General features: G+C 51.1%; 1 protein-coding gene across 1 annotated transcript; it reads left to right on the top strand.

Moving 5' to 3' along the window:
• The first annotated feature begins 950 nt into the window (after positions 1-950).
• PDIA3 (protein disulfide isomerase family A member 3) lies at positions 951-14,832 on the top strand. The gene is made up of 13 exons (XM_073304622.1): positions 951-1,196; positions 3,549-3,627; positions 5,049-5,166; positions 6,376-6,483; positions 8,446-8,575; positions 9,242-9,358; positions 9,971-10,096; positions 10,946-11,128; positions 11,731-11,839; positions 12,072-12,200; positions 13,315-13,394; positions 14,054-14,111; positions 14,487-14,832. The coding sequence occupies exons 1-13, from the start codon at positions 1,048-1,050 to the stop codon at positions 14,601-14,603; spliced, it is 1,503 nt and encodes a 500-aa protein (XP_073160723.1). The 5' UTR covers positions 951-1,047; the 3' UTR covers positions 14,604-14,832.
• The last annotated feature ends 314 nt before the right edge of the window (positions 14,833-15,146 follow it).

Genomic DNA, 15,146 nt, shown 5'->3' with positions numbered 1-15,146 from the left:
GGCCAGGGATGCAACCCCATGCTCCGACTCTTCCTAGCCTCTGTGAGAAGTTGGAAGTGGACAAGAGGGACTGGCCCGTTGCATGCTCTGTTCATTCCCTCCGAAGCAAGTGGCATTGGCTACCGCTGGGAGGCAGGACGCTGGGGTAGACGGACCATGGGGCTGACCCCTCTAGCTGTGCTCTTCTCCAGACTGCATGCAACCGCGCCGCAGCCACGGCGCTCCCAGGCCGTTAGAGACAGGCTGGGTGAGGGAATCTCTTGTATGGGGCCAGCTCCTGCTGGGGCGGGAGACAAACTCGAGCCCCCAGAGCCCTTCCTCAGCCCCAGCGCTCCCTGGAGAGCGTGACAGCGCCTCTCCGGCGGCAGCAGACGCCGGGGCCCTGGCCGCCGCTCTCGCCGCCGCCGCCGCCGCCCAGGGTCCCGCTGAAGCGCCCGCGTAGCGACGGGAACCGCGGGCGCGTCTCGCCGCGCTTCGGGGCGCGGGTTACTACGGCCTCGGGCCAGGGCCAGCGGCGGGGCCCCCTCGCCCAGGACACGTCCCTCCGCCTGAGGCCGAGTCGCCTCGCCCGGGCTCGCCCCACAGGCGAGCTACGACAGGGGCCGGGCCGGGCCTCCCAGCGCACCCGGGCCGGGCCTCCCAGCGCACCCGGGCCTGGCTCGGCCCCGGCTCTTCCCTGGAGAGCCGGCCCAGGAAGGGGGGGTGGGGGGCCCGCGAACTGGCGGGGGCGGTAAGGCGCGGGGACGGGCCCCAGCCCAGCCGTTGCCATGGCGCCCAGGGGCGCGCGGGGCACGACCTTCTCTCAGCCCCTGCGCTAGTGACCCAGCCCATTTATAGGGCACGGGCCGGGGGGCGGGGCTCTGAGGTCCCCAAGCCCCGCCCAGCCTCCGTGACGCGCTACGCGGGTGCCAATGGGGAGCTGCCACACTCCAGATCCGGTTCGGGGGCGGGACTTCCGGCCCCGCCGAGGCCGCTCGAGTGGAGTCTGGCCGCCGCCGCGGAGGGAGCGAAGCCGGAGCCGCCCGCCCCGACTCGCCGCTGCCCGCCATGGCTCTGCCCGGGTCGCTGCTGCTGCTCCTGGCCCTCGGCCCCTGCGCGGGCCGCGCCTCCGACGTGCTGGAGCTCGGGGACTCGGACTTCGAGAGCGGCCTGGCCGAGCGCCCGGGGCTGGTGCTGGTGGAGTTCTACGCGCCCTGGTGAGCCGGGCGGCCGGGGCCTGTCGGGCTGGGGCCTGTCGGGCCGGGGGGGCCGGGGCCTGTCGGGCCGGGGGGCCCGGGGCCTGTCGGGCCGGGGGGCCCGGGGCCTGTCGGGCCGGGGGGCCCGGGGCCTGTCGGGCCGGGGGGCCCGGGGCCTGTCGGGCCGGGGGGCCCGGGGCCTGTCGGGCCGGGGGGCCCGGGGCCTGTCGGGCCGGGGGGCCCGGGAAGGGGCGACGCCGCTGCCCCTTCGTGCGCCGGGTCCGGGAGGGCCGCAGCACGGGCCTGACGCGCCCCGCGTCGACAAGGCCCTGGGTCTCCGCCTCTCTGTGGGGAGCCGGACCCCCTGGCCGCGAGTTGGGTGTGGCGTAGCCGGCTCTCCTGCCTTAGCACCCCTTGCTGAGCGCCCTGCGGTGGGCGGCCGCCTTTGGCATTCACCCAACCCCCCCCCCCCGGTTGGCTTTTAGTCCCACCCCTTGTGGGGTGACAAAATCCGGCAAAACCGAATGTCCAGTGTGCAGCCCTTGATTCTGGGCCCAGTGGCGAGTCCGTGCTTCTTTCTGGGCATCTTTATTCCTTTCTCAAGGGCTTCATGCTTCGAAGTGGCTGGTGGAGGACCCCCAGGCCCTCCCTCTACACTGGGCTCCAGCACAGGGACCCTAGGGCAGGCAATCAAGGTTCACTCTGGCAGACTCTGTGCTGCTTGTTGCCTTGTCTTTTTCCAAAATACAAAACAAAAGCGTAAGTGCAGTGTTATCGCAACTTACTTTAAACAGGGTGTTTGCAGTATATGATGGTAGACTACTTCCAGCTTAATCTGATAAAACACTGGGTTCTGTGGTATCAAAACAATTCTTAGTTGGAAATTGGACACCTTAAAATAAGGGTCTGTGTTCTCTAGCTTAAGATAAGGGACTATGTTCTGCATTTCTAGGAAGTACTAACTGCTTGCTTTACTTACGGACTTGACACAATTTTCTAATTGAACTGCCTGGTATAGAATGAGAACTACAACTTCCATCATGCGTTAGGTTGCAGGAAGATGAGGAGGATCTCTGCTGTGGTGTCTGCTTTTAATTGGTTAGAAAATGGGTTTTTGTTTGCAAGTCATTGGTGAAATAGGAGTGGACCCATTTTGATGTATTATCTTATACTTCTCAATTAATATCCAGCTTCAAAAATATGCAGGACTTCCTAAAAAATCCCTTCCACACTATGGAATAGTGAATAAGTCAGCAACTCACTGAGTACGTTTGTTTGGCTAGACAAATGGAACAGCAAATCTTGGTCACTTACACAGATCCTTTTGAATTAAGGAGAAAATACTAGCTCATGGACAAGCTTTCATTAGTTAAATTGCTTGAGGGAAGCAGAGCAAAAGAAACCTAGGATTTCTAGGAACTTCGGAACTGGATGTCTTGGATATAGTCCCTTTCATTCTGTGCCACTAGATTTTGCAGTATCTATCTCGCTATGTGTTGCCAGAGGATGGAAAGCTACAGTGTGTGGTGGATAATGCTATTGGCACCAGAAGATGTTTGACTAATGTTGCCATTTTGTTTGGGTTACTGATTAGCTGGGATGATTAAAATAGTGATTTATTTTTACTTTAAGTTCTGTAAGGAGTTACTCAACTTTCAGGATTATTAAAATGAATTTAACTTACCTGTTGCTGAAAATGTCAGACCTCTGTAAACTAGACAGCAGTTCACTGGGTGACAAAGCTGCAAATACAAGGTGTTTCAGGCCTGTATTAAGCATCAAATTATATCATGGTTCTGTGGTTAGTGTGAGAATTAAGTTATGGAATCTTCAGGTGCTCTTACATTTACCTTAAGTCTTGATCCTGTGTATCTTCTACTGCAATGGATAGAAAGTCAGGACATGGCAAGTCCATTCACAGTAGGTAAATATGTTGACTGGATGATTCATGAATATTCGGTTTCAGACTTAATTCCACTCATCTCAGTGGGCAGGAGTTAAATTGCAGTGCTTAGTGCTAATGTTTGTTCGGCATCTGTAGGAAGACAATAGTGCGCTGGCGTGTATTCTAGCAAAGAGAGTAAAGTCTTTGGGAAGATCAGCACTTTTTTTTCTTCTTCCCACCCTGGTCAAGTAGGGGAACTCCAAAATGTTGGGAAGGAATAATGTCAATGTGACTTATCCCATCTCTTTCCCTCAGCCCTTGCCTGAGCTCCAAGTTGAAAATCTTTCCAGTAAGCCTCATTGTTTCTATGAAGGCTGTTTGGGTCGGTTGTGTGTGACCGTGTGGAGATCCTTGGTAAATGGAAACATGGCATCTGCCCAATTGTAGGGAGGCTTTTCCTTGTAACCGAACTGTCACTTCCCCTTCAGGTGTGGGCACTGCAAACGACTAGCCCCGGAGTACGAGGCTGCTGCTACCAGACTGAAAGGAATTGTCCCTCTAGTAAAGGTATGGACCTAGCCCGAGTTCATGGTTCTGTGACAAGTTACCTGCTCTGACTGGGCTGGAACCTTTTTGTGGCAGCAGATTTTTACACTTACAGTCCACTTACTAAAAGTTTGTGTTTGGGGCTGTACCCTGACTAGTGCATCCAGTGGTTCCATGGAGATTTAGGGTCTGACTTAATTTCCTCTGTTTCATAAATGTGAGGGGGTGGGTTTCTGTTCTGCTCCGTATGGAGGGAATAGTCTACAAAGCCCCGAGTCCTCCTGCCCCAGATCTTAAGCAGATTTCCTCCACTGGAGGCAGTATTGTGCAAGTAGTGTGCTGTCCGCCTCTGGAGCGCTTGGTGTTCATTGCTGCCAAGAGGATTGGTCTGTTCCTGTGCAGGGCAAGCTAGAGAGCCCGTCCCTTTACTGCGGCAATGAAATTCCCTTTTTCGTACCCTACTACTCAGGGCTTGGGAAAAACAAAGGACGTGTCTGCAGGCATTATATGCAGTAAATGATACGCTCAAATCCTGGGTTTAGGGGATTTTGAGGCCTAATGCACTTGCATCTCCTGCCTCTCCCTCTCCACTGTGCAGAACACTAGAAAAGAGTCTGTATCCCTGCATGCAAACAAACTCCTTCCTCATTAAGTCGTGATGGAGAAGCTCTCCTAGGCCCTACTCAGCTCACTGCAGGGGGCCAATGTAGGGATGTGCCTTACAGCACTGCCTTGAGGCAGAGGGCTGCTATAAAGGGAAGCTTTCTTGTGAGGTGGTTAAGAAGTACAGGGAACCTATCACTAACTTGTACAACTCCACTAAGCCAGTGCCTCATCGCAGTCTCTTCACACCATCCAGTCCCAGTTTACTCGTATCCGTCCCTCTGGGCATGGGGAGCGTTCTTCGATTTCAGCCATCTCTAGGCACTGTTACATTGGGTGATGAATGGAATTTTAGGGTTATCAGTGGAGTCTCTCACATTGCATCTGGTGCACTTTAGTCTCTCCTGTAGTGTCCTACCATGTACTTCCCTAGCCTTGTTAGCCAGGTTAAATCTTCAGATCTCCCAAAGTCCATGTCCCAGCCACCCTGTGGGTGCACTAGATCTGGCCTATAAGCTTCCATGGGCATGGATAGTCTGCTCCATATTTTTTAGAGCACTGATTGCATGTTCCGCAAGTAAAGGAATACAAGGTGGCAGCCGAAGCTTGCTTTTGTTCCTGTAACTTTCCGCCAGAAGTCCCCTCCCTGTGGATAGACACTTTGCCTTTTAATGCCCTGTTGAGGTTGCATTTCTCTGCTTCATAGGATTATGTGGTGGGCCCTCTATGGGGAAGCTGCCTTGTGCTGCTTCTGATTTCTGCAGCAGAGGAGTTTGTGCTATGTGCCAACACTGCATGAATGTGATGGTGTGTTAAGGAGCAGTATTTCTCTTCTTCAGGTTGACTGTACAGCAAACTCAAACACCTGTAACAAATATGGAGTCAGCGGCTATCCCACCCTGAAGGTTTTCAGGGATGGTGAAGAGGCAGGTGCCTATGATGGGCCCAGGACAGCAGGTAAGGATCCTGGCATGGTGCTGCAGCACTTTCCCATCTGGATTGTATTTGACTTGTTGCTATGGAGATGGGAGTGTCCTGGCTGCATGGCAGTACTAGGCTCAACTTATTTGTCTGCCTGTTGGTGGGAGGGATGGGGGTAGAAGCACTGGATACTTGAGTATCTAATTGGTTCCTGGTAAAGATGAGGCACTGCAAGTCTGCCTTGTCCACAACATCTGATCAGCAGTGGGAGAGATCCAGTGGCCAAAAGACATGGGAAGGAGAGAATATTGCTGCATGTTGAGTGTACCAGATTGCTGAATGTATCTGCCTATCTCTGAAATTCTACTGCAGTGTAGCTGTTGCCCAGGGCTTGTTGCTTAGTGCAGTGATCTCGGCCAGTGGTATGCAGAGGACTTCCAGGAGGTATATCAACTCACCTAGATATTTGCTTAGTTTTATAACAAGTTACATTAAAAGCACTAGCAAAATCAGTAGAAACTAAAATTTTCTACAGACTATGACCTGTTTATACTGCTCTGTGTACCATACACTGAAATGTAAGTGCAGTATTTCTATCCCAATTGATTTATTTTGTAACTGTAGGGTAAAAATGAGTCAGCAATTTTTTAGTAAGTGTGCTGTGACATTTTTGTGTATTTAGGTGTGGTTTTGTAAGCAAGTAGTTTTTAAGCAAGGTGAAACTTGGGGTACACAAGACAAATCAGACTCTTGAAAGGGGTGCAGTAGTCTGGAAAGGTTGAGAGCCACTGGTTTAGTGCTCCAAGGTCAGGTTTCAGAGTAGACAGAAAGACACTCTGTTTATGTAATGCCTTGTGATGAGCATTGTGCACTTGTCTCTTGAAACTTGCAAGTCTTTTGACTCCTTATGCTACTGCACTGGTAGCTAGGGGAGGAAGGCTTTACATTTGCATGGTAAACTTGGGGGTGAATAGGTCCTGCTGGGATGTTGATGCTCTGGGAATCCTCTATGGATCTCTTCCAGCTCAACATGCTTTCATGGAAGTTCCATTGTAGGGCTGGGATGCATACATATTTGTATTACAGTAGTGCTTAGAGACTTGGCTGGGGTCCCATTTAGCTAAGTACTGAACAGGCATATGGTGCAGAAACAATCCCTCTCCTAAAAGCATAGAATCAGTCTCCTAGAACTCCATAAAACCATCACTCTAACACTGCTGTATGCTTCGCTTCCTTCTTCCTTAGATGGGATTGTTAGTCACCTCAAGAAACAGGCAGGACCTGCCTCAGTGGCTCTCCGCTCTGTGGCAGATTTTGAAAAATTCATCAGTGATAAAGATGCTTCTGTGGTGGGTGAGTAGTACAAGCCAACAGAGCCTTTAAACTACATTGGATACTTTGTCCTGGGGGAAGTCTGTCTTTCAAGTCCCCGAGCCCCTACAAAGTATGTTGCTACTGCTCTCAGAAACTTGTAAATAGCTGGAGATCTCTCCTTGAACTTGCGCATCCACCAGTCCCCATCCCACTCCTTCTCTCCCATCTCTCCCCGCTTGCTGGAATCTGATTGCCTTGAGCTCTTGGAGCCAAACATGAACATCAAGGATTATATCACAAGATGCCTCCAGAGTATCCTGATTTCAAGTCATGATCTGATGATGGCATATGGATGATACCAAAACATCCTTCCCTGTTAGGGGGCTTATTCCTTCACCCACTTACTTCCCTGGTCCTTCTCGCATGAACAGAGAGCAACAATACCCGAAGTCCAAAGGTGCAAACAATTCGATGTTTATTGGGGTGAACTTCCAGCAAACGTGATTCCAGTTTCCTTCCTTAGTATCCTCCTTCCCAGCTCTGACACCACAGAGCCTTACACCTGTGTCCCTGTTCCCATTCCTACCCTTAGCCAAACATGATTCCAACTTCCTTACTCCCATTCCCTGTTCCCATTTCCCCCTTTAGCAAAACATGATTCCAATTTCCGCACCCCCATTCCGTATTATATCACAAGATGCCTCCAGAGTATCCTGATTTCAAGTCATGATCTTATGATGGCATATGGATGATACCAAAACATCCTTCCCCATCACTCATGCAGATCCACTGACACCCACTCTAACTGGGTGAGTATCTTAGACCAGTATTTCTCAACCTTTGTGATACCTGGGAATGGCTTGCTGCCTTGCTAAACTGTGTCAGGGTCCCAGGGTGCAGTCCACGGAACGGTTGTTGAGAAACCCTGCCTTAGACAGTGGCGTCCAAAAAATATCTGGATGAGTCACCAGTATAGCCGGTGAAATAGCCTCAGAACTGCTGGTGCTGGACTATTAAGGTTAACAAAGCAAGCAGCCCGCTTAGCTGAGAATAATGCCTTGGTGAACAGTTCTGGATGATGTATCACAAGGCTTTGCTTTTTCTTTCGGGGTAAGGTTCGTGCTGGAGCACTGGATAGGCACCTGTAGATGTATTTAAAATGTGAAGAAATAGCCAGGTCTCCCCAAGGACCCTGTTCTGACTTCATCCCCTGGGGGCAACATACTGTACCCAGCCATACCTGACACATGCAGGGATGGCTGTCACATCAGCCTTGTAGCACTCAACAGTCTCGCCACATTAGCCTGACTCAGGTCATCGCACCAGGAGCTCTGCTAATCCAAGGAACATTTCAAATGGGAGCTTGAAGGAGACCAGAACTGGGTGGAAAAATTGCCCTCTGTCTCCTGTGGAGTAGTATTATAGGGCAGGGGTTCTCAAACTTTGTGGCATTGCGACCCTCTTCTGACAACAAAAATTACTACATGACCCTGGGATGGGGACCGAAGCCCGAGTCCCACCACCCACCCAAGGCTGTGGGGCTCCAGTCTTCAGCCCTGAGCCCGAATAAGTATAAGCCAGCCCTGGTGACCACATTAAAATGGGGTCGTAACCCATTTTGGGGTCCCAACCCACAGTTTGAGAACCAGTGCTATAGGGCACTGCCTCTGTCCAGATCCCAGCTGCCCAGCGTGCAGCTCCATCTCTGGCTGCAAGTGGCAAACTTCTTCTGGGCTGGTGATTGAGCCGGATGTACTCCCAAAGAAAGCTGCTTGGCTCCTGCTGGGGCAGAAAGAAGGAAGGAAATGCTGGTGTATTTCTAAAGGAACACAGGGAAATTGAACCTTGCTAAACAGAAGGAGTTGAGCTGGGCAGAGAAGAGCCCATTCGGAAGTGACGGATTCTCAGGCAGAGTAAATACAGAAGAGTTGAGTCAAACAGGGAAATGACATGTGCTGAGGCAGAGTTTCTGTAGGGTCCCCGTGTCTCTCTCTGTTGCAGGCTTCTTCAAAGATGCATTTGGTGATGCTTATTCAGAGTTCATGAAAGCAGCCAGCAACCTAAGAGAGAGCTACCGCTTTGCACATACCAGCGAGGAGGAGCTGATACAGAAGTATGAGGCAGATGGAGAGTAAGTGGCTCAGTGTACTCATGGTTCTTGTTGGGGCAGCAGGGACAACCTCAAAGACCCCTCTCAGACAGCTGTGCTTTGGAAAGTGATTTCCTTTCATAGCTTCCCATGTGGGCCAAGACCAGAGGAGGTTAATCTTTCTAAAATCAGTACTGTTGGGTCCAGCTGGAAATCCCTTCAGAGCAGCCTGCCTATGTCCTGCTGTTGGGCACTTGAGGCCCTTGAGCCATAAACTACAGTGAGTGGGTCATGGTTCTTGTGGAGGGGCAGGGGAGAGAAGCTGACCTATAAACACTTGTAAGGTCTCCCTTACCTGCTGGGCTGGTGTATGCGTGTCAGACTCCTGCCTCACATGGAAAGTACTGTACCAGGAGGACCTAAATTGGCTTTTCAAGCCTGGCTGTTTGTTCCCTTATTGCCCATCCTATTCTTCCCTTGTCACCACGGGGTGGGGGTTGTTTACTTGTTAACTGCAAGAAAACGTGCTGCTTGTTCTGGCTAGTAGCATAAGACTCGGCCAGGTGGCTGAGGTACAGGTAGCTTTGTTCAGGACCTGGATGATTTCACTGTGTACTTGGAAAGGTGTCGACCAGTCTTCTTGCCACCGTATCCCCATACTGCTAGTTCCTTCAGCTGTTTCATGTTGTGCTCTCCACCTCCGTCCAGGGGTGTTATCTTATTCCGTCCTCAACGCCTGGCAAATAAATTTGAGGACAGCACTTTGAGGTACACAGAGGACAAAATCACCAGTGGCAAGATCAAGAAGTTTCTCCAGGAGAACATGTGAGTGATGTCTCACTTCCATCTCAGGGCTTGGGTGGGTGATAGAGTTCAGCTAAATTCCCTACACTGTGAGCAGTCTGGCTTCAGCCCTATTGCCTGGGCATGGCTAGTAGCACTGCCTCTGGGCTACTAAATTCTAGCTGAACTTAGGGGTTCTTCTCTTCTAATGGAACACACAGAATAGTTGGCTTGTGGGCACTTAGTGCACTACAGGTCCATCATTCATTCTCAAGAATGAGATTTCTATGTGGGTTTTTCCTCTGCACTAACCATGGCTGCTGGGCACTTGATCTAGCATTCCAGTAACCTGGTTTGCTCATTTGATTTTAGGTCAGTTTTTGTCACAAATAAAAGTAGGTCCCTAATTTGATCAAAACCTGTGTGTAACTTTGTATGTCCAGCTACAGTAGCAGAACCCCACAAACTGGCCTGATGCACAAATGAGCTATTTGAAGAAAACACTTTTCAAATAGGCCTGCTGGATATCGGCAATTGTATGGATCCTGTGATCTTGAATGAGAACGAGACTGTGCTAGGACAAGGTTATTTCTGGGTGGGGAGGAAGGGCTCAGATAGTGAGATGCAGGTTGCTAACTACTACTTTGTTGATAGTTTTGGCATCTGTCCACATATGACGGAAGATAACAAAGACTTGATCCAAGGGAAGGACTTGCTGGTGGCTTATTATGACGTGGACTATGAGAAGAATGCCAAGGGCTCCAACTACTGGCGCAACAGGTAAGCAGAGGAAGATAGATCCTAATCCAGTCTTCCTCCCTTCTGCAGTGCACTGTTTTGGTGGATTCCTATGGTTTATCTGGCAGAACGCTGTCCCCAGTGTGCAAACTCAGAAATCATTTCTGAGACTCTAGTAAATTCTTCTTTCACTTGGCTCTGTCTACAGGGTGTGTTGTCACTACAAGTAGAGAGGCATTGCAGGCCACCATCCAGTTCCTTGAAATGTTGCTTCTAATTCTGGAAAACTGACTCTCCCAACTTGTGCTTCTGTAGCAAGCAGTTGGTGTTTCCATAGGTTGCAGGCAGCCCGCTAACATGTCTGGAGCATTAATTCAGCATCAGGTGTAGACAGTGCATTTGGCATGCTTATCAGGAGCTCTGATTCCTTTATCTGTCCATAGCAAAGTTGCTTGACTGAGGCCCAGAACAACTAATCTTGCTGAGGAGGCTCATGCTCGATTCCATTTTTCGTACTCCACCTTACTGGGACTTGATTCCCTATGCAGTGCTGCAGCCACAGGAGACCTGGTTGATCAGAGCTGACTGATGGTTTATGGGGTATTCAGTGCAAAATGTAGACTTGTTGAAGCTATGCATCGGGAGATCCCTAGGTTACACCCAGTTTAGTAGCATGTTCTTCTTTCCTGTTTCTCCAGCTGCATTTTCATGTTCCTTCTCTTTGCAGAACCTCCTAACCAGCAGATCCCCCCCCCACTAATTCATGTTTCTAGCTGTTTTCCGTTTCAGCTGAAAGAGGTGGTTCTCTTCCTCTCCCCAAGTGCTCTGTTGTCTTGGAGAAACTGTTTAATGTTCGTAAGCATAACAGCACATTTCCTCTGCTTTACTCAGAGTGATGATGGTGGCGCAGAAGTTCCTGGATGCTGGACACAAGCTCTACTTTGCTGTTGCTAGTAGAAAAACCTTTGGCCATGAGCTTTCAGAGTTTGGCCTGGACAGCAGCACAGGGGAGGTTCCTGTCGTTGCCATCAGAACTGCCAAGGGAGAGAAATATGTCATGCAGGAGGAATTCTCGTAAGTCCTGGGCGTGGCGCACCCTCCTGGTCCAGTCACAGGCAAAGCCTTTCAGATACTTACTACCCATCTGGGCTCATTGGGAGGACACCTGAGCTGGATGCTTGTGTTTCAGAGGAGTAGCTGTGGCTGTAGGCCAAGCCTGTCCCTGGGTAGTTACACACTATGGAAGGATTACATTAGGAGCTGCAAGCTCTAAGGTTTGAGGGTTTAATTCCAGGATACCTAAAAAGTAGAGACCGGCATAGAAAATAACATGAGACTGAACAGCCGAAAGAGTGAATACCTAAAATAAAGGGCATGGGAGACACACTTCAGCCTATCTCCTGGGTGGGAGGAGCGTGGGTGGCAGGAAGCCTGACTTACCAGGGTGAACATGTGCACCAGGCAGACTTTCCCAAAATCCTGGAGGTGGCCACGTGGCTTTTGTGCCCTGGGTCATCTGTGGGAGTTAGAGCTCTGGGTTAGCACTGAGGATCTGAGTCGTTTTCTTCAGTGTGCTGCTGTCTGTGGGTAGAACAAAACTCCCTCGATTTGTAGGGTGCACTTGCTAGTTTTATGTGCCAGATGGCTCTGAAATGTCACCTGTATTTGATTTGTAGCCGTGATGGGAAAGCTCTGGAAAGATTCTTGCAGGATTACTTTGATGGTAACCTGAAGAAATACCTGAAATCGGAGCCCATCCCTGAGAACAATGATGGCCCTGTGAAGGTAAGTGCAGCTGAGACATGCTGTTCAGCCAAAGGCTGTATGTGGCTGTTGCCTCTCTCCAGCTAGAACACTGTATGTTGAGCTGACAGAAGTGTTCTGTGCAGGCTTCAAGGACCACTGCCTGCAGTTTGCTGCATGAGGATCAGGCTCACTCAGGTCAGAGCCTGGAGAGTGAGCATGTGGTTATTAACGTGCAGAAATGCTGCTCATCTGGAGAATTCGATCTTTCCAGGTGGTGGTTGCTGAAAATTTTGATGACCTTGTTAATGCAGAGGACAAAGACGTCCTGATTGAGTTCTATGCCCCATGGTGTGGCCACTGCAAGAACCTGGAGCCCAAGTACAAGGAACTTGGAGAAAAGGTAAGCTGGGAGCTCTTGCCTGCCAGCTTTGAAGGCAGCAGTCCTCCCCCAGAACTGAGCGGTCCCAGGGTTGTGCTCAGCTGGCCGAGCCATAAGGTGGCATGAATGTGCCTAAGGGGCCTCCTCTGACTGCTATCTAAACTGGCACTGGTCTGTAAGCAGCTGGCTACTTCTGCCCTCTAGTTACATTTGAGGTTGGGCACCACCAGGAGCATCTCCTTTGGCGCTGGCCAGGGCACACCAGTATTCCCTGGTCAGTGGCTGCATGTCTCCAGGTTACTGTCCTCTGTCCAAACACTGCTGAGAGCTGGTCCCCAGGGAATCCTTCCTAGAAAGATGCCTGCCTGAGGGAAGGGTTGGCTGTATTTGGCTCAGGTCTGGTCCCTTGGCTCCTGTAGTCCTCAGTTCTTAGTTCTCTGGGACAGGGCGAAGGCACATGGGGACAAGCATAGGCAGCAACCAACTTAATCAAAGCACCAGAAGTGACAAGGTGGTGTAGTGATGCTCCCACTCTGTAATATGGTAACATCCTGCTAAATAGAAAAATCTGATGAATCTATTCCTGTATAATGTCTCTTTAAACAGAAGTTTCCTGTTATGATTTTATTTCTGATCTTTATATGGCAAGAGTTTGTGAACTCGTTATACATTGTTAGAGGCAGCAACTCCCCCTGCTCACCCAGGAAGCCTTGGCCTTCTCTCCCACAGGCAATGGGTAAGGGTGTAAGTTGGAAGGATAGCCTCCTAAACCTGCCCATGTATCTCTAGGGCTAGCCTGGATATCAACAGCAAGCTTGTGCCCTCCTTACTACCCATACCAGCCTGAACTGGCACTGCCCAGTCTCTCACCAGGACAAAGCTTGGACTCACTAGATTATTTGTATTACCACAGCCTTTATGCTAGGCGCTGTACAAATGAATGCTGCTGTCCCAGATCCTGCCCCAGCCTCCCCCAGCTGTTCTGATAGACATCTAGCCAAGAGCCCCCCTGTCTCCCCTTGGCCTTGGAACACACATTCCTGGCCCTAGTGGAACATGGGGGGTCAGCATCTTCCCCCAGTGTCCACAATACACTAGTGATGATCTGTTCACTAATGTGCTATCCTACCAACAGCTCAGCAAAGACCCCAACATTGTCATAGCCAAGATGGATGCTACAGCCAATGATGTGCCTTCTCCATATGAAGTTCGAGGGTAAGAACTTCAGCTTGTATGATATTGGGTGGGGTGGCAGGGGAGCCAGTGACTGTGCTACAGAAGGGCTAGGGAATCTCTCTGGGTTTTTTTTGCGGGTGGAGAGACTGGCTCTGATGGCAGCTGGGGGCCGATGTGCTTGTTATAGTCGCTGGGAACTTGCTTGTCTTGCTTCTGAGCAGCTGTCAGCAGAAATTTAGACTTGGAGTAACCCAAACAAAAGCATCTGCCCTTGCTCCTGTGCAGGGTGTTGTGTATCCCAGCCATACCTGCACACAACTTCCTGAATGTCTCTGGCCCTTCCTTCCTTCTACTTCTGAGACTGTTCTTGAGGATGAACTGCACTGGGCACCTGTCTTTCTGCAAACCTGAATCCAGGTGCTCAGTCAGCCCTGCTCCCAGGGCCAAACAGAAGGTGCTCATATCTCCTCCTGGGGCATGGCTTGCTACTGTTCTGGGCTTCCTCTGGCTGAAGGTGCCTTGAACTGCTTGTCCCTTGACTTGCGTGGCAATAGACTCCATGCAACAGTGATTCTCCCCTTTCTGTGGCTCCAGGCAAACCTGGTGTCCTGCACAGTGAGTGCTAGACTCACTCCTGAGGGGTTGGGACCTGAAGAATGATAAACTCAGTGGAGCTGACATGTCTCTTCTCTCCCCAGCTTCCCCACTCTCTATTTTGCTCCAGCTGGTAACAAGCAGAATCCAAAGAAATATGAGGTGAGTGTCTACTTCCTGTCCTGGGAGCTCTGTATGCAGGTTTCCTCTTTGCTGCTGTAGCTGTTGGCAGCACCCATTCAGCTGCATTCCTGCAGCTGAAGAGTGCTGTGGGGCTGCACAGGCCCCTGGGAACGCTGCCCTGCACATTGCGGGATGCCTGCACTGTAGCTGCATCTCTAGGACACATTGGTGCATCCTGCGGGAGAGCCTTAAAGGGCTCTCAGGGAAATGGTCTGGGGAAGTTTGGTCTCTCTTGAGGCAGTGAACACTCCCCATTTGGGGCCAGCAGGTCCAGATATTCCCAAGACCACAGGGAGTGTCAAAGCCAGGATCCTAGTGCTCAGCCATGGCCTCATGCTCTTGTGCTGTTTGCAGGGGGGCCGGGAGGTGAGCGACTTCATTAGCTACTTGAAGCGGGAGGCAACCAGCCCCCCTGTGCTGCTGGAGGAGGAAAAGCCCAAGAAAAGGAAGAAGGCCCAGGAGGATCTGTAAAGCACCCAACTTACCAGTGTGTCAGAGGAGGAATTGTGGGGGCATTGGGGAAGCCCTGGGTGTCCTGGGGCCAGCTGTGGGGAGTGAAGAAACTGTGCCCAATGCAATGTGGGCTGAAGGGACCCAACTGCTGTACCTAGTTGTGTTTAATTTCCTGCTGTCTCTTTGCTGCATTCTTATGGGGCTGCCCCAGACTTGGGTGGTGATTGGGGGGGTGGGGAAGGGGGGTGGGGCAGGGGGAGATGTGTTTTCTAATTTTTTTGTACATTTGGAGAAGTGAGACAATAAAATGGACCCCTTTAAACCACACATCTGTGCCCAGTGCTGCAACTGGCTGCTGCTGAGAGCCCTGTGTAAGTGGCCCCAGCATCCATGCGCTGGCTAGGAGACCATGGTTTATTGTGTGTTGCCCTGCTCCCAGCTGGAAGCTTTGCCTGGGTGTTTCCTGACAACTGTGGGACTGCATGGGGAACAGATCCCACCCAACCGTGCACTTCATCCTGTGGTCCATGAGGTCCAGTACAAGAGGCTGGTGGGGAACTG

This window comes from Lepidochelys kempii, chromosome 10, assembly GCF_965140265.1.
Source record: "Lepidochelys kempii isolate rLepKem1 chromosome 10, rLepKem1.hap2, whole genome shotgun sequence".
NCBI classification, from domain to species: Eukaryota; Metazoa; Chordata; order Testudines; family Cheloniidae; genus Lepidochelys; species Lepidochelys kempii.
The sequence above is the reverse complement of the archived record's forward strand: the minus strand, read 5'-3'. Positions and strand labels throughout refer to the sequence as shown.